At 52.7% G+C, this 24,048-nt stretch overlaps 1 protein-coding gene across 1 annotated transcript in view; it reads right to left on the bottom strand.

The window, feature by feature from the left end:
* HS3ST4 (heparan sulfate-glucosamine 3-sulfotransferase 4) overlaps positions 1-10,517 on the bottom strand; it is a 54,886-nt gene extending 44,369 nt beyond the window's left edge. Inside the window, exon 1 of the mRNA XM_058849844.1 lies at positions 9,877-10,517. Within this exon, the coding sequence (XP_058705827.1) occupies positions 9,877-10,517 (641 nt within the window). The remainder of the gene's footprint in view (positions 1-9,876) is intronic.
* Between the last annotated feature and the right edge of the window lie 13,531 nt (positions 10,518-24,048).

The following is a 24,048-nucleotide window of genomic DNA, read 5'->3' as shown; positions in this document are numbered from 1 at the left end:
GCCAGAGCCCTGCTCGTGCAGCCATCACCTGCTGACAGCCAGCAGCTCTGAACTTACACATAATAAACAAGCTCCTTCCACAGCCTGCCCATGGGAAAGCACTTCTTCACCACTGCCTAATGCAAAAAAATGGCTGAGGAGTTCCTGATAAGGTTTTCCAAAGGAACCCATCCGCAGCAGAGCCATGGATCGCCTCCCACTGAGACCACCATATCCCAGGATGAGAGTGCTTCAGAGTATTATGTGGGAACACAGTAATAATAAAACACCTTGCTGTAACTTTAGCAGCAGTGGCTCTAGCAGAAAAGCCTGTAATGATCTAATAACACATTTCCCTTGCTGCCACACCAGCCTTGTGAAATCCAGGGTAGTTTAAGCCATAAATCCATCCCAGCTCTTCCTTTGTGATTAATTGTTAGGCTATTTGTGTCACACGTTTCACATACCAAATAGACTCAAATTTCATGGTGGACTAGACTGCAGAAATGCTTCTTTTAATCTTTTTTAATTTTAAAGTGGTACCAAACTTTAATATTTTCTAATAGAGTGTATATTTTACTCACATCTAATAGTATCACTACAATTTAGGAGCAATAAAAGTCAAGCTCCCGTCTGTACAATAAGCTTGCAGCTCTATTTCCAAAGTTCAATCAGTTAACCTAGGAGAGCAATAACTTCCCTACAATGAGTAACGGTGCGGAATAATATTTAGATAGAGATAAACCCTTTTTGCATAGGAAATTGCATTATGATTTGCTGGGTCTATGAAATTCTCAGCAAGATGCTTTAGTTTACCAATGAAGTTGTTGCCTCAGGCATTTTTCCACACTGTTTCAATTTTTAGAGGGGTTCTAGATGATTTTGAGCTGAGTAAGGAGCCGTTATCATTCCAGATCCCAGCACGTGCAACAGAACCAGCGACGGAGCTGCTGGAGCCTCTTCCCCACAGTGGCAGTGCAGGATGAGCAGCCCAAGCAGCAGCTGCCCCATCTCAGGGGCTGTGCAGCCCTGGGGTCCCTGCACGCTGTGCCAGCCCCTTTGGGGTCTGTCCTGCCAGAGCCAGCTCCGGGGGTGACACACAGGTAACCACAGGCGGTGCCTGGCTGCCCTGGGTTGTGCCCATTTCTCTGGGGGAGCCATTAGCAAAGACCCAGAGCAGGAACACTGCTGTGTGCCATCCCTTTGCAGCCAGGCCCTGGCAGATGCTACATCCTCCTTTCTGTGGCACAGCTCAGCACCAGCACCAGCTGTGGCCCCAGCATCCTCCCTCATGCTGCAAAATCACCACCCTACCACATGGGCCGGTCTCCAGAGCCCCTCTGGTTCACACCTGACTGGATTTGCCTTTCTGTGCAAGGTGAACAGCTCATGTAAAGGAGGCAGAGCCCTTTCCCAGGGTACCCAGAGCCCTTTCCTGATGTACCAGTGTCCCCCAGTGCACCCTCTGGCTCTGCAGGCCCCAGTGCCACAGAGCACAAAGCAGAGGTGGTGACTGGTAATTCAGGAATTAGAAGGGTACAAATAAAGAGTCCTAAAACGAGCTTGAAAGCTGTGAGTGCTGACAGGGCAGGGCAGTGGCACTGTGGGATCGATGCTGCCGCTCCCCAAGGAACAGCCAAGGAGGGATGAACCAACAGCCAGTTAAAGACCTCCAGCAGCAATGACTTCAGGATCCATGGTCTGCCACCAGCATTTCTCCAGTCAGCACTCTGGATGTTAAACAGTCACTTTGCTGTTGAACAGGCAGGAACAGAGCTGAGTTACTGACAGTTTGTCACCTGCACAGGTGACACAGCACCTTCCACCCGGGGCTGAGCTGGGAAGTGACCCCTTCCCACATGTCTGGGGCTCAGGGCTGGGCAGCAGCTGAGCTTCCTGGGGCACAGCAGCACCTGGAGGAGCCTCAAAGCCCCTGGGGCTGGTGCACCCCCCATGCTCAGCACACAGGCTGAGGGGGTTTGTGTTCCCCAGAGCTGTGGGATGCAGGCAGGGTTTAACAGCCAGCCCCGATGCTGCCTTCCCACGAGTGTGCTCACGGCTCTGCTAAATCACATCAGTGTCCACCAAGAGCAAACACAGAAAGGGCAGAGCTGGGCTCTAATAAAGTTATTTGCAGATGTGGATGAGCACTAATACTAAATATATCACTGTACCCATCTCAATGCAAGATGAAAGGAAATACACTCTAAAACAAAGGAGAACCTCGGATCTGGGCTATCACAGCACTGCTCTGCTCAGATCCAAAATGATTACGCTAATAAAGGAGAGGGCCATGGCCAGTCCAGCCTGACTCTGAAGAGAACAGAAATCAGATTTTGGCTTGAAATGTGTTACAGCAATCTCTGCAACATAAAATAAAGTCTGGCAGATGGAGTTATTTTTATCCAAAGCTAGTTCTGTTTAGTAGGTCGGTGGCTATAACTGATGTCCCTTTGCTATTTCCTCTTCCCCCAGGACCCCCTGCCTCAGTTTCTCCAGTCACTGACAAGATTGGAGCAGACAACTCCAGTATATTTTGGGAGGATCCTACTTAGCTGTAAAAATCAATTGTGAATTTTGCATCCACCCCCAGCCTTTGGCCTGTTTATATTGCCAAATATATTCTGTAAAGAAGTACTGTACTTCACAGGAGAGCTTGTCAAGGTAAATACCTTCATTTACATAAAATGTGACTAGCAATTGAAATGTTAAAGCCATAAAGAGCAAGTTTATGATCCATCCTTGATGCCTGGATGTATAATATGACAAGGGGGGAAATACTGTGCCTTGCAACATTTACTAAATTGGTGTGTTGACACTGGGGAGGGAAATGGGAGACTGAAAAAATAAAAGGTTGGAGGGTTTTTTTGAGGGCTGTTTTTTTGGCTTTTTTCCTCTTCCTTTTCATAAGTATGAATCTTTTTCCCAGCCTTCTACAGTCAGCTTTCAACACTCTCCTTCAGCTTGGAAACTGCAGCTACCTAAACAAGAAATGGAGGGAGCAGCTCCCATGTGGCACCATGGAGCAGTGTCTGGGCAGCAGCTTGGCCATGGCCAGGGACAGGAGCTGCTCTTGGCAGGGTCAGGGCCAGTCCTGCCCAGCCACTCCCCCCATGCCCTCCACAGGTACTTTTGATCTAAACAGGAATTTCTCACTGTGATTGAATAGACTCTTGTAATTCTGGGGTTTCCTTTAAACTTTTGGGAAACCAATTTAAACCTTATACACCCCTAAATAATACTTATTTAAAAGTGGATTAAAAGGCTAAAATGAACTGCTGCTCACATGCACACGGCAGTGAAATTACAATATCCACACTGGATGCTCTGGAAAGTTTGATCATGCAGGTTCCTCACCTGGACTCCATACAAATGTTTCAGCCATTCATTCATGCTCATACCCTCACACCCTTTGCAATTCATTCAAAGCACTTCAAGCAGAAATCATTTGAAAGAAATTACCTCTGTGTATCACACTCCGGCAGTGAAAAATGTCCCACATGAACCAGCCCAGCCCCCAAAGCAATAAAATTTCTGCTGAAGTGCATGAAATAATGACTCAGAGAAAAGGAGTCCCCATGACAAGAAGAGGTAAAAGAAACCCATGAAAAGAATAAGACTCTGACCTTTGTCGATACAAGGTGTCACAAATTTGTGTTGGAATTTTGACTCTGAAAATCTGAAGCCTTTGCTCATAACTTTCTTTGAGAAGCTGTTGTTCCTTCTCTGCCAGTCCAGGCTCGGTGCAGAGCAGAGTGAGCCTTGCTGAGCCAGGGAGCAAGCAGGGGTCAGGTGCATCATTTAAAGCAGAGATCACGACCACCCAACACTTCCCCTTTTGCTTCTCCAAGGGGCTGTGTTTCCCCAGGCCTGTTTCTGAGTTTTCTGTAACTCTACATGCACGAGTAGTACTGCACCCACAAAGAGAGCAAAGCTCACAAACTTTGACACCACAGATAACACTTAAACCGTTAGCAGCAAAGCACCAGAGTGTTTACAAAGTGGGTTATTGAGCAAAATCCTAGAGAAAGGATGTTCTTGAGACTACAGTGCAACAGTTTGATGATTTCAGGGCGTGTGAGTTTCCTACATGCTCCAAGGCATGTTCCAACAGTCACTGGAAGAGGTGTCCCCAACCTGTGTGGCTGGGGTGCAGAGCCCTGAGTCCACAGCGCTCCCAAGGGAGCTGTGTGGCTGCTCCTGTTCCCAGGCTCCCCACACATGCCAGGATCAGAGTGGGAACAGGGCAGAACCCAGCTGGGCATGGTGGTGGGATGTCACCCTGGTCACTCCACCCTTCTGAGGGAATGGGGTCAGACACCTCCCAGCCAAGGCAGAGGGGAGCCGGTGCCTGGCGGCTGCCAAGGGGCACAGAGAGCACCCTGCTGCCTCCCTGTCCTGCTCCCACCTTTCTCTCAGTGCTTTGTGCCCTCAGTCAACTGCAAATACATTTCACATGGAGGCAGAAGCAGTGACAAGCCCTGCAGGAGCTGCTCTGGATCCCTCCTGCCAGTGCTGGCCCTGGCTTTTCTCTCACTCTCTTTGCAGGAAGAGCCAGAGCAGCACACAGGGGCTGCAGGTGCTGAGAGCAGCTGCCATTCCCATGGCTACAACTGAGCAGCATGTGGATAACCATCATCAGGTGATAAAACACTGCAAATAGACACAATTCATTCCTTCATCCCATTCCTGGAGCTAAAACCCAGCAGAAAGGAGGAAGACAACTGCTGCCCAGTAAGGGTGCAGGGTCAGTACCCCTGGCCCAGCACTCAAGGCAGGAGACCCCCAGCTCTGGCACACAACAGATTCACTGCAGTAGCTGCAGGATGCAGAAGAAAATCCACGGCTGCTGCTGGAATGGCCTCTCGTCAGTCCCCAGATGGGTGAACCATTGGGGCCAGCCAGCACAAAACCTGACCCCTGCTCACAGTCCCCAGCCCACAGCCCACCCAGGTGTCAGCAAAGTCCAATACACTGGATCCACAGAGGAGAGAGGCAGCTGAGTCACTACATTTCAGCAAAAGCCAGCTCACAGCAGGGCCCAGAAACAAAATCAATACACTTTCCCTAAGTTACCAGAAGTGCAGTGGGTACAATACTCTGGGAAGGCTTTTTGCAGAGAAACACAGCAGTTCCCAGGATCTGCAGCAGTGCCTGTGGGCAACAGCAGACCCCAATCCATCCGCCCATTGTAGGTGTTCCCACAGTGCCGTCAGCACAGGCTCACAGCCCTGATGGAAAGGGTTTGATTTCCTGAATGCCCTGAGCCGATGAGAGCAGCACAGGCATTACCCAGCAACACAATTACAGCTCACAGCGAGGTACAGCCCACAGCAAGGTGACACTAGGTGGGATGAGGCTGAAATGGCCCCAGGCTATTGCTCCCCAACAGCTGTTAGGGGATGTTGAAAAAGGTCCCCCTCCACATCCCTGGACACGATTCCTGCCAGCAGCCAAAGCTGACGGCAAAAGCCAGGTGCTCCAAGGCTGGATCATCCCTGGGCATGCAGGGGTGGCCCCACTGCCCCAGCCACCAGGTCAGCACGGGAAGGAAGGTGAGATGGCCCCATGGCAGAAATAACAACACACAACAGCTGCCTCCCCCACACAGACACAGGGATGTGACTGCGAGGAGCAGCTCCAGAGCCACGGCTCCACGGAACCGCTGAGCACGTGTTTATTACCGAGAGAAGAGCTCCCTGTCATGGCATTATTCATTATCTGTACGAGGGCAGAGCTCACCAAATAACACACAGGCCTGACTGCTCCGGAGAACACTCCAAAAAACCCAGACAGGCGGTGCAAATAGCATTAGACATGCAAGCCATTCCACTGCCTGTCATGGTGACTGCTCCTGCACTGGGGCCACTCCACGCACACAGCTACACCCTGTGCAAGTGCTCAGCACTGGAGGCCCAGGGCAGACAGGGGAATGTGATCTCATCACAGATATTGCTGCAGCCTCTCCATCAGGGCTCCACTGAGGAGGAAGCAAGGAGTAAAGCAATGTGCATGTACACACAGAATTTAACTCTTCAAATCAGCAAACCTTAAAACTCAATTTCAACTCACCACTATCAGGTATTCTCTTTCTGTTATGTAAATCATATTTGTGTTAACACTGCAAGTTTGTTTACAAAATACTGCTAGAGAAGCTCAGTTTTTCTGCTAAAGGCAGGATGTCAAGATAGCCTTGAAAGCGTAACATGACAGAACTGAACCCCATCACTGTGTTGAGTCTGCAGGCAGCTGGGAGCACTGGGCTGCTCCCCTCGGCTCAGAAAACCTCAGGAGTGCCCCAGGGATGAGGTCTCCTGTGCTGGTCATTTGTACCAGCAGAAAGACACAACTAAAACCCCTCCCTGCCAGCGCTCGGAGCTCCCACTCCCTTCACACAGCCACCTGCAGCATTTCTCTTCCAAAATCCCCAGACCAGTTTCCAGCAGCATCTGAGCATCCCGAGGTATCGGCACCTGCCCAGGTGACCCCGGTGCACCACCCACAGGGCGGGGCCAAACAGGATCCCCCTCCTTCTCCAGTCACACAAAGCCACTGGGACCACACCGGCTCCAGGGCTCCCCTGCAGACCCCTGCCCACCTCCCGGGGTCCTCTCCTCCCTGAGAACAAACCAAGGCCTCTAGCACCACAAGGGGACAAACCTGCCCAGCTGCTGGACACTGCAGGCAGTTTGTAGTTCCCATTTTCCACAACATCCCTGCACAATTGTGTGCCCTTGATCCACGCCCAGGCAGGGAACTCAGGCGTGTCCCAAATGCTGAGCCTGTGCTTGTAATGAGCATTTGTGGATGTAATCTCCATTCCCCAGCCTCAGAGGCCTCTCTGTCATCCTGCCATCCTTTTTGTGCTCTGAGAAAGGCTCTTGGTGCTTTTCCAAATGCCGGGTAGCTCAGGGCAGAGCTCATGGCATGGGAGATGCCCACTGAGGCATGAGCATCGCACTGGAGAGAGCAAATGCCTGCAGTCCAGCCTGGCTGCAGGGGACACGCGGAGATCACTCTGTGCCTGGGCACGTCAGCACAGGGGGACACTTGGACACTGCCTAAAAATCAGCAGCAGCTCCTGCAGGAAAGATGGCATGTCCTGGGGAAGGAAGGAGCAAGTTAAAGACAACAAAGGAACAGCACAGGAAGATTGGATGTCGTTTAAGGAAAGCTGTGCCATGGAACTTGTCCTTCAGACAGCCCAGCATGAGGACAGACAGAATCATAAACTACAACCACAACCACACAAACAATTCTGGCAACGTAACAGAAACTAACCAAAACCAGTGTTGGCCCAGTTTGCACCAATTTGTATGTGGGAAGACCTCTGTTTGCAATTGCCACATGAAATGAGCTAAAGGCATCAGAGACACCAAACAAACCTTCAGCTTTCCCTACAGGCTCCCAGGAAATACCAGAGCAGGCAGTGTGGAGCTGCCATCCTGGCCCAGCAGCACAGAGCTGGTGTCCCCTGGTCCAGTGTTTGCAGCAACTCCAGCCACTGAGAGAGATCCTGGACCCGACACCCAGAGTGTTTAGGGCTTTTCAGTCTCAAGGCAGCAAAGACACAGGTAATATGGAGTACACACAAAAAATAGCAATGCCCTGGTGCTGTCTCCATTTCACAGGTGGAGAAACCAAGGTGGAGGAGGCATTTCCCTTTCCTCCAGCTCCTCGAGGCTGGGAGATAATCTTGTGACTGAACAACAAAGCAAGGAACCCTGAAGCTCTGCCATGCCCTTATTTCACTACGTAAGAAAAAGCCTGACCGTGTTAAAAGCTCACTGTGTAATGCAGAAGTCACCATAAGGAAATGCTGGTAAAAACTTCAATAGTTGCTTCTTTGCTAAAAAAACATTGACAATACTCTGGATAGGGAAAGAAAATCTCCAGTTACTCTACCTGGGACACAGCCATGAGCTGTCAGCCTCCCTGGTGCACTCAATCAGGTAATCTCAGAGAAGGTCAGGAAGAAAGAACTGCTGGGATGGACGGCGATCTTTCCCCATTGCACTTTTGGTTTGTGTTTGTATGGCACTAAAAGCCAGTCCATGCCAACAGCCTGGCACCAGTACAGCCCCAGGGAAGCTGTGGCAGCTGCTGAGGCACAGAACAGCAGCAGCAGCAGTGTCCTGCCCCTCCAAGGCTGAACACTCCTGGAAGGAGGGGAGGAGAAGCACGTGTTTGGCTTGGGCAGGTGTGAAGATAAGTGCAGGTCAGGCAGGCAGGGCTGCAATGGCACACAGCACCAAAGCCATTTCTTTATCCTGTACCCAGAGCAGCCGTCCCACAGCCTGCTCTGCCCAGACCCTCACACACCGAGGCTGCCCCAGCCTGTTCTCCCACCTCTCCTGCCCCAGCAGCAGAGCTCCAGGGCTTGAAATGAGCTGCACACACCAGAGAGCTGCTGCAGCAATAGAAAATACCGAACTGCAGTCTGCAAATGAAAACCTGTGCGTGCACCTCTTACTCCACGAGAGGAGCTACACCCACTCACTAGCCCTTTTCTAGTAGCATAACTTTAAAGGTGAAAAAACAGCTGCTCAATATATTCAGTGCTTGATCTTCTGCTTCCTGTTTTGAATAAAACCAAACTTTTTTTAAATGCCACTTCCTATCCTCTACTAGCCAGTTTTCTAAACTTATTTTTCAAGGTAAGCCTTTCCTCCAGGAAAATTCAGTACAATAAAATACTGTGTCTGAAATTATACCTATAAACACAATAATAACCATAGCCATTACTTTAGTTCTTCCCCCCACCCCCATCAGAGCAGCACACCAATAACGCTCTCAGGGACAACCTCACTTTCTCAGTGCTGATGTCCACTTTCTTGAAATCCCTCCAGAAAATCCCACAGCATTTCACCAGAGCCAAGTGCATGCCACACCAAGCATTATGAAAACTTTGCTTCCACAATCCCCACAGCAGACTGCCTGGAGTTTCTCACCTTTAAATACCCCTGACATGCAGACCATGTACTTTATTTTAATAAAGAGTGACCAGATAATCCATGCAGTAACTAGCCTTCTGCCTCTCATTTTTAGCTTCATTTTCAGGGCAACTAGGCAGCTGCCATACTAACCACAACAAGAACTTCACCAGCTCAGCCACAGACCACTATTTATGAAGAACCAGTATGGTTTGCTTTGAACAGCGACCTACAGAGCTACTAAGAATTTTTAAGTTCCTCTGATGTGCTGCATTCTGCTCAGAAATGTTTAAAGAGAGAAACACTGAGCCATCACAATCCACTGATTTACTAAACATGTTAAGACATTTAACACTTCATTACTGCAGTCCAGTGTTTTCTAATAACCCGGACTTTTAACATAAAATTCCTTTAAAATAGAAACAAATACTGTCAGACAATAGTATTTAGAGACTTTTTCACAAACAGAATTAGATCTTGTCAACGGAAAAAAAAACCTTCCTGATACGGAACTTGTTGAATAAAGAGTAAACCTTATTTGTGAAGCAAATCATGTACTGGCATGAAGGCAGCATCCTTTAGCCCTTCAGCCCTAGCAGCACCTGGAATAACTTGCGATCTTGTTTATTTCAGTAATTATTCATTGCCGACCTATTTAGGTGTATTTTACAGCAAGTACAGCTGAACTGCTGCGGTCTGCTCACACACTGAGCAGCTAAGAGGGATGTTGTTAGAGATTTCCTGCTTTTCCGGCAGAACAGCGCGTTTTCAATCAGCGCCGCTGCCAGGCGCGGTCCCCGGCGAGCTCCCCCGCCTGCCCCGGCCACACAGGGGGTCCCGGAGCCCCCGGCCCGGTCCCACCGGGGGTACCGGGGCATCCCCGGGAGCACACGGGAGCTTCCCCCGCCCCACACCGACACGCATTCCTCCCTCCCCCGCCGCGGACCGCAGTCCCCCGCCTCACCTGTACCACTCCAGCCCCTTCTCGTAGTTCCTGTCGAAGAAGTGGGGCTCGGTGCCCACGGCCCGCACGTCGGGGTGCGCCCGGATGGCCTCCAGCAGCGCCCGCGTCCCCCCCTTCTTCACCCCGATGATGAGGGCTTGCGGCAGCCGCTTCTCCCCGTAGTCCGGCGTGGTGCTGCTGCCGCCGCCGCGGCTGCCCGGGCTCCCGGCCCGGCTCAGCTCCTCGTCCGTGGTGCTGGACTCCTGCGGGTCCCTCTCGAAGGCTCCGCTCTGTGCCGTGATCACCTCCCCGGGGGCCAGCCGCGCCCGCAGCCAGGTGCCCGCCGCCCCTTCTCGGCTGCCGTTGGAGGCCGGCGGAGGAGCGGCTGAGGCGGCCGGGGCGCCGGGGCTGCCCGAGGGGCTGGCGGGGGAGCGCGGGGCCACCGTGGCGGGGAAGGCGCTGGGGGAACGCGGGGCTCCGGGGGCCGCCGAGCCGGGGAGGGCGGCGGGGGAGCGCAGGGCGGCGGGACCGGTGCCCCCCATCAGGCTGTAGCACAGGTAGGTGAGGCACAGGGAGAGGCTGCACATGCAGAGGAGCTTCCGCGCCGGGGGCCCCTTAGAGCCGCGCCCGCCCGGCAGCCCCGGCTGGGCGGGGGGGGACATGGCTGCTGCCCGCTCCTCGCCCCGGGCACCGGGCGCACATGGTGTCAGCCGCCGCCCGGCCGCCCCAGCCGCATGGGGCGCCGCTGCCCGCCCGCCCCGCCGCCGCCGGTGGGGGGGGGCCCCGCATGGCACGGTCACCGCCGGCCCCCGCCGGGCACCGGGGCGCTCGGGCTCCGCGCTCCGGTGCCAGCGGCTCCGCACTGTTGCCGCCCGAGTTCCTGCCGCGAAACTTTGTGCCGGGTGGGAGGCGGGAGCGCGTTCCCGGCGCGGGGAGGGCCCGGCCCGCCCCCGGCCCCGCCGCCGAGAGCGCGGGGAGCGCGCCGGGCCGGGCAGCACCGCGGACAGCGGCGGCGGCACCGAGACCCCGGCCCGGGCTGTCCCTGCCCTCGGCTGCCCCGGCCCTCGGCTCTCCCGGCCCTCGGCTGCCCCTGCCCCGCCTGCCCCAGCCCCGCCTGCCCTCCGCTGTCCCTGCCCTCCGCTGCCCCTGCCCGGGCTGTCCCTGCCCTCCGCTGCCCCTGCCCGGGCTGTCCCTGCCCTCCGCTGCCCCTGCCCGGGCTGTCCCTGCCCTCCGCTGTCCCTGCCCTCGGCTGCCCCAGCCCTCGGCTGTCCCTGCCCTCCGCTGCCCCGGCCCGGGCTGTCCCTGCCCTCCGCTGCCCCTGCCCCGCCTGCCCTCGGCTCCCCCTGCCCTCGGCTCTCCCAGCCCCCCCTGCCCCAGCCCCGCCTGCCCCAGCCCCGTCTGCCCCTTCTGCTGCCCAGAGGCTCCCGCCGTGCCGCATCCACTCGTGGCAGCGCTCACGGCGCGGGGCCTCAGAAACAGGGCCAGAGTCAGCTGTACCCTACAAATCCTCCTCCTTTTCCCCTGCAAAAGTCACCGCGCCACAGCTCCTTGGCCCCGTGTTCTGGCCTGCTCCCCCCCACCTCCCCCGGAGCCTTTTCTGCCCGCAGCCCGTGGCTCTGTCCGGCTGTTGGCACAGCTCCGCTGGGACAGCCCCGCACAGCAGGGCCCCTCGGCCCTGGCCCTTTGGGGACAGTAACTTAGGGCAGCCTGCTTCCTCCTGGGATCCTGAGGAGAGGTGGCAGACCGTGGGCAGGGGCAGGCAGGAACTCAATTTGGAGCATGGAGGGTTCATAGTTTAGGTGCCAGGAGCTGCGCTAGTAGACGAGGCCAATTGCACCCACGCATGATGCTCTTCCAGGAACTCTGTCCCCAGCCTTGGTGGAGCAGCCTAGGGCTGACAGCCTCCCTCCTCACAGTTTTCTGGAGCAGCCATCACCTCTTTCAAGCTCCACGTTTTGTCACTTCCCACCTCCAGTTCTCAGGTTTGGCTTTAGGATGTATTTTGTGAGGGGAAGGAATGTATTATTGTCTCTCAGCTTTCTCCTATACCTCGTCTGGGTGTCCAGGAGTCTCTCCATCGTGAGTGTTGCCCTGGGATGTTGGGACATGTCACAGCCCTTGGCATCCTGCCCCACAGCAGAACCATGTACAGACATGAACGGAGGAACAAGGACGTTTGCTAAAACCCTCACAGGTGAACAAGCACCAACCTCACCTTGTGCAACTGCACTGCCAGCACTACCTGAGGCCAGCAGATCACAGAAAGAGCCAGCACCCGACCCCAGTAGCAAAAGGTGCAGAGCAGCTATATGTTCACACAAACAAAGGCCAGAGCTGCGCTTCTGAGCCAGCACTGGGAAAATGCAGACTGTGTCTCCAGTCTCATGCATCTGTGAATGCTGTGTAACTCATCCTGCCTGTGAGCAGGACGAGTATTTGGTGGCAGTGACACTTCTCCACTCAGCAGTCTGGGGAAGTGCTGGGTTGTGCATCCCATCACACAGAGGTGAGGTTGGATGGGAGAGAGCTGGCAGAGCTTCCTTGTGCTCCCCCAGCTGATGAGCTGTGGCCTCGGTTTTACAGGGGAAGCCCATCTCCAAACCTTGCTGTGCCATAGGGAACACAGAACCATGGAATGTATTGAATTGTAAGATTCTTCAAGGTCATAGAGTCCAACCCTTGTCATGGGCAGGGACACCTTCCACCATCCCAGGCTGCTCCAAGCCCCATCCAACCTGGCCTTGGGCACTTCTAGGGATGGGGCTTAGGTTGCTCTGGGCAATCTGTGCCAGGGCCTCCCCACCTTCACAGGGAAGAATTTCTTCCCAAAATCCAATCTAACCTTGTCCTCTGTAAATGTAAAGCCGCTCCCCCTTATCCTGTCACTGCTTTCTTTGACCTTCCTTTTCAGCTGACATATGTGTAGAATCCCTTCTTGTTATTCTGTATGTCCCTTGCCAAGCTTAGCTCCAGCCTTGCCCTTCCTGCTTCCATCCCTACACAAGCAGGCAGTTTCTCTATACTTTTCCCACGATACCTCTTCCTGTTTCCATTGCCTGTGCATTTCATTCCTCCCTTCAACGCTGACCAGCAGGTCCCACCTCAGCCATGTCAGACTTCTGCCTTCCTTGCCTGATTTCTTGTGCCTGGGGATCATGAGCTCTAGTGCTCTATGGAAAGTGCCCTTAAAGACCTGCCAGCTCTGCTCTGCTCCATATCCCTGAGGGCAGTTTCCCAGGGGTCACATTGACTAACTCCTTGAAGAGCTGGCAGTTTGCTTTCCTAAACTTCCTGCCAGCTCCACCAGAGCAATGTGCCTTTGGAGTCCCAGCTATGCTTGGTCTCATTGCAAAAGCAACATTTGGAAACAAAAATTAAGTGCCAATATTAGGTAGCTACCCAGAGCTGAGAAATGTATTCATAAAAAAAGAGGAAAAGCACCAATGTTTCCCATAATGAACAAAAGCTCAATGCTGCTCTCAACTGGACATGTGTTCTCCCTGTGCAGCGCCAGTTCCGATGGAGATAATTCCTTTATAATATATTTTTTATGGCACACATGAGACCTCTGAAATGCAGTGTCTTGAGTCCTGTAAATCATTTCCTGTAACTTGTGTATTCCTTTTAAACTGCATTACAGTAATGTGAATGTTTGGGGACCAACTCGAGCCGACATAAGCGACACCTCACATGCCCCCACTCGCAGCGCTGCCTTTTGCAGTGTCCCAGGAGCGCTGCAGGAGCGGCACAGCTGCCCCAGGCAGCATCTCTTGGCCTCAGGCATCCCTCAGGCACTGACCAGGAGGAGCACAGGGTGTTCCTGGACAGCCTGAGCTGCTGCAAATTCAGAAATCAGGCTTGAACCTTAGGTGAGAATCCCAGTAGGTGCAGTGTGGGTCACACTGCAGGGCTGGGGACAGACGGGCGCTCCCAGGAAGCCCTGGCAGAGCAGGTTCACTTGGCTGCTCTGCTTAGCACATACACATGGCCTCTCATAGAATTCTTCTGCTATGTGTGGATTTACCTTGAGAGAATGCTTCTCATACATGGAGATACATTAATCCCAAACTGGAGAACCCACTGAAAGCCTGCTGGCAGCCACAAGCCTGCTCTCGAGTTTCCCAGTATCAAAAAACCCTAACCAAACCCAAGCCAAAACCCAAATAGTTTTCAGTTTCAAAAATAAAATAAATCTCAAACTAGATTCTATTTAATGAAGTCACAGTGCTTTGGTCTTTCTGACACTGAGAACACACCCAAACTGCAGTGCTTAGCAGAATTCCTCAGCTTGACATCCCTGTGGCTCCGGTCCCCATGACATGCTGCACAGGAGACTAACAGGATTTACAGCAAACCACACAGAACAGAGAGACAATTTCTTCTTGGGCACCAGCTTCCAACACAGAGGAAATTTTATAACCAGAATGTAAAGTCCTCTAAAACAAATGGTTCAGCCTTAAATGCCTGCTGCTGGGCTCTGGCTCCTGATTCATCACGGAGTGTGTATTTCTCCTGCGCGGATGTCAAACGCATCCATGAGCAGATCTGAGTGTTATCCAATGCTGGCTAGTGCTGTTCAGCCATGGATGCAATAGGAACTGATGGAGTGTAACACTTTATTTGACAGTTCTGCTCTTAAAGGCTTCTGTATTTACCCTGCATCCCTGCCTCTCCAAGGCACATCAATTAGCAATGGGAGCACTTCCCAGGCAGGCACAGCGGCCAGTCTAGCAAGGCCAACTGGGAATTGCCTGGGTAGACTGGTCAGGTGGAACACCTAGTTCATGCCCCACATTTTGGCACAGATCAAGATCAGTTGATTTTGACAAAGGGGAAGGAATTCTGTTGTGGGTGACCATGGAGCAGCCACCCCTTGCATACAGTTTTTTCTAAGTTCCCATCACTTGGAGTGACTCGTGGCTTCCCCACCTGGGCAATGCACCTCTGATGCTCTCACCTCCACAGGGACAGCCGTGCTGAGATTTGTCCCAGAATCTTGGCTATGGGGACATCTGGCAGTAAGTCATGGTAGGCAGCTGAGAGCCTTTCCCTGCTCCAGCTGCCAGGGTTTGGCTGCACAGGTTGATGACCAGGCTCCAGTCAGAGCTGTGTGTCATAGAAGCCCTTTCAGAGGTGGTGCTGCCCCAGCTGGTGCTGTGCAAAGGCTACTGGCCTGGCTCATGGGGGGAAGCAGAACTCCAAGGCTGAGATGGCTGAGTGCTGGCACACTCACTGCTCAGACATGGGGCTGTCTACTCCAGTATTCTCACACCTTTGCTCCAGGAACAGAAACTGGGAGAGGAGCAGGGCAGAGTCAGCCTCCAAGGACATCTTCAGGCTGCAGAGCCCATCTGAGGGGGACCTGGGCATATTTGGTCAAGTGAGAGGGGAGCTGGGGATCATGTCCCTACTCTCTAAGCACACAAGCAGATGAGCACCAAGAAAGGAGGAAAATGGCCTCAGTTAATAGTCTGTGCTGGCACAAAAACAAAGAGGTATGAGTTGGCACAAATAACTTTTGGCTGGAAATCAGGTGGTTTCTAACAGTGGGAGAAATGTTGTTCTGGAACAGATTCCTGAGAGAAGCATTGGGGGCAAGGTATGCAATTAGTTTTAAGATTGAGTTTGAAATGGACTTTATAACATCATTGCCAGCAATTGCAGAGAAATGGGATTTGATGGCCCAAGCTGTCCCTTCTAGTTCCATGCTCCTGTTGTCATTCACAAGCACCGATCAGAGCAGGAGCCCTCTAACAGGAAAGGGCTCTCTAATCTATCAAAGGCTTAACAAGATCCATTGAAGAGAATCTGGAATTGGACTCATTTGAGTGCAATAAAAAGGGTGTATTTTAACAAGGACAGTAATTTCCTTTTGTAATAATTTGTGAAGGAATATCACAGGACACTTTTCTTGGAAGGCTTTACACTGCAACTGGAATTCTTTGTAAAGAACTGGGCCCAGCTGTGAGCCAGGATGTGGTCCCTGCAGGAGAGTCTCTGGCCTGAGAATCTCTACATGCCAATATTCCAATTATTGCTTCTGCTAAGGACTAAATTCCAGAGATTATCACCTCAATTTCCTGGCTTTTACAAACACTAGGAATATATTTTTTAGGAAACTTCAGAGGCTAACCTCCCATAGTTCCTCCTCATTATTTATTTGTCAACAGAAGCAATGAAACATCTTGAAAAGAAGTGGATTGATGTATACAGTGCTCTACATCCTTCAGGGAATGAATAAAGTTTGTAAATATATACTGAATAACAAAAAAAACCCCAATAAAACTACAATGACATTTAAACTCCAGTCAAAGAAGGCACTCAAAATGTTTTGCAGTGGCCTTCCACTCTGTCAAACCATTTTCTCATTCATGGAAACAGCTTCAGGTTTAGAATCATTGATAATTCTGATGGTTGTTAGTAGCAGCTCCTGTGATCCAAACTGCACAGTCTGGGAACCTACATTCATTTCCTTGACCTAAAATTACAAAGGTGGAAGAAGACATCACTGGACAAGCTGCTCAGGCACCAAACCCACTGTTTCACTGATATGCTGTTCACAGCTGCTATACAAAAACAGCTCTTGGACTTAGGAAAATGGATGTGCCAGGAATGTGCTGTGCAAGATGGTTTATCCAGGGTATAGTCCTGGAAGTGTGAGCCAGAGGGAAAGCCAGGCAGCCTGAGAGGAGTGTGCTAGCAGAGGTGAGAGCAGGGGGGAAAAGGGCACTCACGGGTGACACAAATGGTCCCTCAAGGTCCCACCAGCTCCTCAAGTCTGTCTTGGCACACTCAAAGGTGCTGAACATCCCCTGGCTCCCACTGTGCCAGCAATCGGCTTGGCAAACACGGGGACTGCAGGAGCTGCAGGGTCTTTGCTTTCTTCTGTCACTGTTGGGACAAACAAGCCCTTAGGAAAATCAAGGAAAGATTGAAGCCAGGAAATTTTCCTTCCATTGTTGAACAGCTGAATTACAGATCTGTTCCCTCTAAACCTCCCCCTGCAGTTCTGGGGCTCCCCCTGCTCCCCCTCACTTTCCCCAGCCAGCCCTCTGCCCTCCGGTGCTGCTGTGGAGGGCCAGCCTGCTGTTTCCTTGGGGAGATGCAGATGGAGACACAGAGGCTGTGGCACCCTGCTCAGCAGCCCTGGCCACAGGGTCCTGCTCTGCTGGGACACAGCTCCCGAGCTGCTGCTCCCTCTCTGCCAGCTCAGGGCTGAGCTGGATTAGAAATGTTTCACCAACACCTTCAGTGCTTTCTAAAATGCCCTTCACCGGCTGTGTGAGGCACACCAGAGCTGCCAGGCTGGGTGGCTTGGCTGCCCAAGGAGAGGGGCTCATGCTGCAGCCCTGCACAGTCCATGCCCCGGTGCAGGACACCCCCTGTGCCTCCTCACGGGCCAGCAAGGACTGTCCACAGGCAGGTGCCACTGCAGGCCTGCAGCCTCCCAGCTCCACAGGCTGTGCTGAGCTGCTCCTCAGGCACTGTCAAAGCTTGCAGAGAGGAAATAGCCAGTCCAGTCTCTGCAGCCATGAGTTCAAGGGGAATCAGCTCCCCCTGAGCAGCAGCCAAGCTGCTTTTCTTCTCCCTTTCCTTCTCCCTTACATGGCCTTCTTGGCCCATGGAGCAAAGACAGTCACTGCTGCCCTTTGCTGGAAGCAGCAATGCCCAGTGTGAGTCCCTGGAAATGATCTGTTCTCTCTCATCCCTCCCCTTCCCTGTATGGTTCCTTCTCTCTCCTCACCTGCCACTCAGCCAAGCCCTGCTGATTTCAGTAATGTAATCCCTGCTTATTAGATAGATCCTCCACCTACCTCATAATTTCTGTAGCTCTTCCGTGAGCTGCCTAATTTATCACTCTGCCTGGTAACAAGGTACCCAGTGTACTACCACTAAGATTTATTCTTCAGAAACACCCATGCCACCTCCTTGGCAGGGCTCTGCTCTCTTGGCTCCTGAGGGGCTCTTTCTTTCAGGATTTTGAATTATTTCACTTGGGATTGAGGCTGGAAGCATTCTCTGGAGATTATATTACCCATCCCATGGCTGCCAGAGATGGAGCAGTCCTGCTCTGGAGGACAGAGCATTGAGGGATGATGAGGACCAGGAAACAAAGTGGGTGTTTGCACATGTCCTCCTCTCTGATGGATCCTGCAACCTGGGCTTATCCCCTGCTGTGAGAACACAGCAAATGTTTTCAGTTTGTGATCCTGTCCAGCTGCAGGAGGAGGCAGAACTGACTCACGTAAAAAACATTTGGCTTCATTTGGGAGCCTGACTGGGCAAGTTGGTGTCAGTGCATGTCAGGCCAGGGTGTTACTTGCAGTTCCAGCCCACAGATCCCAGGGAACAGCCCCTGTGTCCTCACACCACCTCCTTTCAGGGCTGTCAGGGCCACAACCAGGCTGCACTTGATCCCCCTGCCCTGCTGTGCTTCCCTGTACCCTCCTCCTCCTCTGTACCCCCTGGCTGGGAGCACCAGGGCTTGGCCTCGATGGCAGCTGGCCACCACCAGGGCTGTGGCAGCAGGACCAGCCAGCAGCCCCCAGCTCTCATCACCCCTCCGTGCCTCTGGTCCCTCTTCCAACAGCCCCAGCAGCATGGCCAGCATGGGCCAGGTTTGTCCTTTCTGTGGCACTCAGCTCCCAGCACCTCTCCAATCCCCAGCATGGATTTGGGGAGCTCCTGGACTGGCTCCAAACTGGAGCAGTGGCCCAGAAGGAAAGGCAGCTGTGTCCTGGCCAGAGTTCAGGACAGGGCAAGGAAAAGACACTGTGATGGAGGTGAAAATACCTGTGCAGGGATCATTGTGCCCTTTCCCACCTGCTCTCCCTGTCCCTGTCCCACGAATGGCCAGCAGTGAGCTGGGAACTGTCCCTGTCCCTTCCCTGTCTCCCCCTTTGCAGCTGTGACTCTTTCACAGCAAATCTCTGTGCAACCTCTCCTGGCCAGGTGCAGGCTTCCTTCCATGGGAAGTGATAGCCCATAAACGTCAGAGAGACTTGGGAATGTTTAAGGAAAGGAAAAGCTAAAAGCCAAAGCAAGTGGCTTAGTGCTTGCAGTCGGGCACTGTGGGACTCAGAACCTGCTGTGCAGGGGGCTGGAAGGAGAGTGGATGCTGCTGAAACAAACTTCAGCTTCACCTGACTAGAGTTTCTAAAGACTCCACCATGAAGGTCAAATAGTCCTTCCCAGACCACGAGCCTTTCTTAGAGAAGAATCAACTATAGCTCTCATTATGGAAAACAGTCAAAATAATACAGCGATGCTCCCTCTGAGGGAAAATAGATAGTGCGAGTTATTCCATCTTCCCATTCAGTGATATCAGTTTAGAAAAGCGAGGCTATTTACAGAGAGCATTTTGCTTCCAGTACTTCTGAAGTAAGTGAATTCTGAATTAGTTTAAGTGCAGGATAAATCAGCGAAATAGGAACATCTTTACACTCCAATAAGATGCTATTACTCATAAGCATATTGCACTCCAGCTTGTGGGCTAAAACTACCAGTGCATGACAGGACACCAAGGGCATGAAATACAGGGGATCCATGAAAATTAGCACAGCACCTTTGGTGTGAAGAGGTAATTTGGGATATTGATTGGTGGTGATGGCAGCACAGTGCTGAGATGCTCTGACCTGATCCTGTAATCCCAGGTGCTCCAGACAGCCATGAAAACCCCAAAACCCCTTCCAAAAGCAATCTGTATTTCTTCAGATTTCAGATCAGAGGCTGAAGCAGGAACATGGAATTAAATGTTGTGCAGCTGCTCTGGATACTGGGGCCCCATGGCTCGTTTGCCACATCCATGGCTGTGGCAAGGCAGGACCCCAGGCAGGAGCAGAGCCCCAGGCAGGCAGGCAGGCAGCACACACAGGGTGTCTGCTGTGACCCAGGCAGGAGCAGAGCCCCAGGCAGGAGCAGAGCCCCAGGCAGGCAGGCAGCACACACAGGGTGTCTGCAGTGAGTGTGACCCAGGCTGGAGCAGAGCCCCAGGCTGGAGCAGAGCCCCAGGCAGGCAGCACACACAGGGTGTCTGCTGTGAGTGTGTCCCAGGCAGGCAGCACACACAGGGTGTCTGCAGTGAGTGTGTCCCAGGCTGGAGCACACACAGGGTGTCTGCAGTGAGTGTGACCCAGGCTGGAGCACAGAGGGCAACTGCACACAGGTGGAAAGAAAGCAAGGAGCTGAAGCCACTGCAGAGAAGATGGAGCATCACCACAGGATGTCTGAGGAAATAATTTTATTTTTTTTTTAACCTCTCTGACCTCCCTGGTTGGGGGACACCCGCAAGTGGCCACAAGGAGATGGCACAGGTGGCCCCATGCTCTGTTCCCCACTGGGCAAACCCCGCTGCTGGCAGCACAGCAGGGAGCTCTGGAGTTTCCAGTGCCATTCTGTAGGATACAAACAGGATATGCACTCAGAAAGGCAAACCTGGAGGGCTCCAGGGATGACTGGACATGATGGATTGTGCTTCATGGATGTGATCAGCTATTGAGCAAGACCTTCGGCACAGGCAGTCACTTCCAGCCCTTTGGATATCTCTCCAGGGAAAGAACCTCCTTGGGCTGCAAGTTCAGGCAGAATCTGGTCAGAGGAACAATGCTGAGTCTTTATCATCCATAGTCCCAGCTGCCTTCAAGTATGACAATAAGGGGATGAAGAGCAGAAAGGATGGCTTTGCAAATGGCTTTGCAAATGGCTTTGCAACTTCCACCATTTCTCTCCCCACTCTCCTTGCAAAGGGGAAGGAGGCTGAAGCTCCTGAGGCAGCTCCAAACATCGGGTCAGTGCCCCAGCCAGGTCGTCACAGCACCACATGCCGAGGTACATTGTACTGAGATTTCCCACGGGCTCCCAGCTGCTTTCCCACTGCCAGGAGATCTTCCCATGGGCTGGTGTCTGGGTCCTGTGCTTCCAGCTCTGCAGCAAAGGTGTCAGAATCCTTTCTGGGAAATGGAACACAGCCATACACTGGATGCAGAGAGGCACCGAGAGCCTCTCCCTGATCCCTTGACATCTTTCACCCTACTTCTCACAAGCTGCTTGGATTTTATGTCAAGAGGGTGATTCTGCAAATTACATCGGTTCTTGTCTCCTCTTTGTTGGCATGGCAACCTGGGAGGATGGATGGCACAGCCTTGCTGTAGCTCTCAGTGATACAGACACATCCCGGTGCTCCGTGCCCGTGCTCCCGCTGGCCAAGGCAGACACAGATTGGTGCCACAATCCCAAACAGAGCAGCTCTGTGGCAAATGCAGGGTCCAGCTCCCAGGATACTCCTGGGCTCTGATTCCCACTGCTGGAAGGGCTGAGCTTGGCTCAGGTGAGGCAGGAGAAAACTCAAGTGCAGGACATGGGTGCCCAGGCCAGCAGCACTCCAGAGCCAGTTGCCAGCATGGCCACATCCCAGCTCTTGGACCTCCTAGTCCCAGACTGGGATCCACTATTCCTGCTGTCTCAATACATAAATTTAAGCATTTTCCAGCTCAGCAACCAGAGCCTTTGCTGTGCTTGCATTTGTGTCTGATTAATGAGACAGTTGGTCATTTAAACATCTCTTGAGGTCTCTTGTCTTTCCTGAGTAATTCTGAAGTTATGGCTGTTTACACAGGAGAGAATCACATCACCTTGCCAAGAGCACAGCTCGAGTGATCCATGTGGAAATTGATCCTCAAGGATCTGAGGCAATGGCACTGCCATGGAGTTTCAGTGAGTGCTCATCATTTCCTGGGAAACAGCTTCTGCAGGTTGAAAGTTGCCCACCTAAATCTTCAGGAGACTGCCCCAAGGATCTGAAGTGCCTGAGACTGTTTTGACTTCACCTTTCTTGGGAGAGGCACCATCAAGCCAAGGGGACTGGGACTGGCCATCATGAAAGCCCTGTATTGTGGATTCTTCCCAGCTGGAGATGGGAGGGTTGATTTCCAGGAGCAGACTGGCTGTCAGACCATTTGTGATAAATCTGTCTGCAAAATTATTATGTTAAAAGGTTTTAATTATTAGGGACATGTTAGGAAGACATCTGGGATTTGCCTTCTGTTGTTCCTATCAGGCCTGATCAGTCCTTGGTTTTCTCACATCCCAGCATAAATCTGGAATAATCCTCCAGGTCAGAGGAATCAGGCTGCTGTCACGGCAAAACCCAGCCTGGGAAGAATGCGCTGACATGGATGATTTGGGGATGTTTTTACAAACCAGGACTTGTTCCTGAGTCTCACCCAGCACTAAGCCCTGAAGATTCCTGTGTGTGTGACCTTGGAGCTGCTCTGCCTTTGAGGAGCAAATGCTGCAGCCCAGCATCACTGGCAGTGCCCCACTCCAGCTGGGTTTCCAGGAGGAACCTGGAGCCGGTTCAGATCCTCAGTCCTGGCAGTCAGGAGCTGCTGTCCCACCTTGCTGCCATCAATCCAGGCCTTTCCAGGGCTGCAGAACTGCACTGGGTGACCCTGAGCAGGCGATTGCCTGAGGCATCCTGGCTGTTCCTGGGCAGCTCAGTCTGGGAGCCCAGCAGCAGCTGAGCACAGCAGCACAGGGGTGACAGCACAGGCTCCAGTGGCTCAGCATTCCTGTGTGAAGAGATGGGGACGAGGTGCCCCACAGGTAATTTAGCACAAGATTCTGCTGGAGTACCCCAGTCCAGCATTACTGTTATCCCCCAATAGCCCCCAGGAAAGTGGCTGAGCAAAGGCTGGGCAGACAGTTTCCCTCTTGCTTTCCCTGCTTGGGTGGACCTGACACCAAACTTTGGCAGCAATGTGAGTTTGACACCTCCCTGCTCTCTCACCGAGCTCTCATGTGGCCCTCTGAAAAATAATTTCAATTTAATAAGTTCAGTTAACTGACAATTAATCAAAACCAATTTTGCACAGGTTCCTTTTTCATTATAAAAACATTTTGATTTGTCTTTCCATTTCTCAAAATTGTCTTTCTGTGGTCATCTGCCTTCTCTCCCCTCCCCTCTCCTCTCCTCTCCTGCTGCCGATACAATCACCTTTCCTTACCTGGGCTGTCTGGGAGAGCAAAAGGCTCAGAAACTCCTTAACCTCTGCACCTTGCCATGGGAGAGGCACAGGGACTCCTCCCTGTGCACATGGCACAGGTGTGTCCTCAGAAGAGTCACCTGAAGTTGCAGGCAGTGTTTGAGGCAGAGCAGCATCACGGAGAGCCCCGTGGGGAGCACAGCTGGCAGCAGCTGGCAGTGCCCAGGGCTGGGCTCACAGGGGGGTGTGTGCCCTCCTGTGCCAGCAGGATCAGAGCTCGCTGTCCCTGCTCTCACCGCTGCCTTTCAGCCCCACAGGGAGCTCAGTGTGCCCCGGGGCTGGGGCTGAGCTGCAGGGAGGCTGTGCCAGGGTGGCCAGCGGGGCAGTGGCACTGCCGTGTCCCCCAGGGCCAGCGCAGGGCTGTGCTCCCCCCGGGCAGGGGACAATCCATCTCGGCCTTATCGCTGTGCTGCTCAGGCCTGATTTACTGTTATTGGCAGCCAGCAACCTTTGCCATTTATATTCGGTGCCAAGCCTCAATTTACAGTATACTTTCTGCTTCAGCTCACCCCAGCCTCTATCTCCACCTTCCACATTAATGCAGGATATGTGTGGAATTCATCTTGGAATTTATTTAAAAACCATCAGCCATCCTGGCCTTAATACATTCCCTCATCAAGACAGCACAAAGCTCGATTTAAATGAAAATTGGGGAATTATGGATTGTCACCCAAGCCAGCACCCCATTTGTTCCTGCTGTACAGGCAGTGTCCCCTTTGGCACAGCCAGGCACACCGAGAGCCACAGCCTCTGCTTGGGATAAAAGTAACGTGCCTGGGAAAGTAAAATCTGTAACAAGAGCTGTCCCAAGTTTCATCAGGACTTCAGGAAGAGTCTCCACTGTCACAGTCAGCAATGCCAGCACCTCCTGGTGCCAGGGCCCCTGCACAGTTCCTGCCCTGGAGCTGGGAAGACGCTGCCCTGCCTTGGTCTAAGTCCAGTAGCAGCAATCGGTGGTGGCTGCTGCTTTCCTTGAAAGAGTGTGGAAAATAGGTTTACAGCTAAAAAAGGAATTAAAATACTGAAGCAATAGGCCAGCAGTGAGTAGCACATAATCCCTGCAGAATAAGCAGAGCTAAAGAGCTGAAAGCAAAAAAGAGCATAAATAGAAAATCTGCAATTGTTGTGCAGCTTTGCTTGCTGGGAGCTG

Source organism: Poecile atricapillus, chromosome 14 (genome assembly GCF_030490865.1).
Source record: "Poecile atricapillus isolate bPoeAtr1 chromosome 14, bPoeAtr1.hap1, whole genome shotgun sequence".
In the NCBI taxonomy this organism is placed as follows: domain Eukaryota; kingdom Metazoa; phylum Chordata; class Aves; order Passeriformes; family Paridae; genus Poecile; species Poecile atricapillus.
This window is presented reverse-complemented; position numbering and strand designations above follow the sequence as displayed.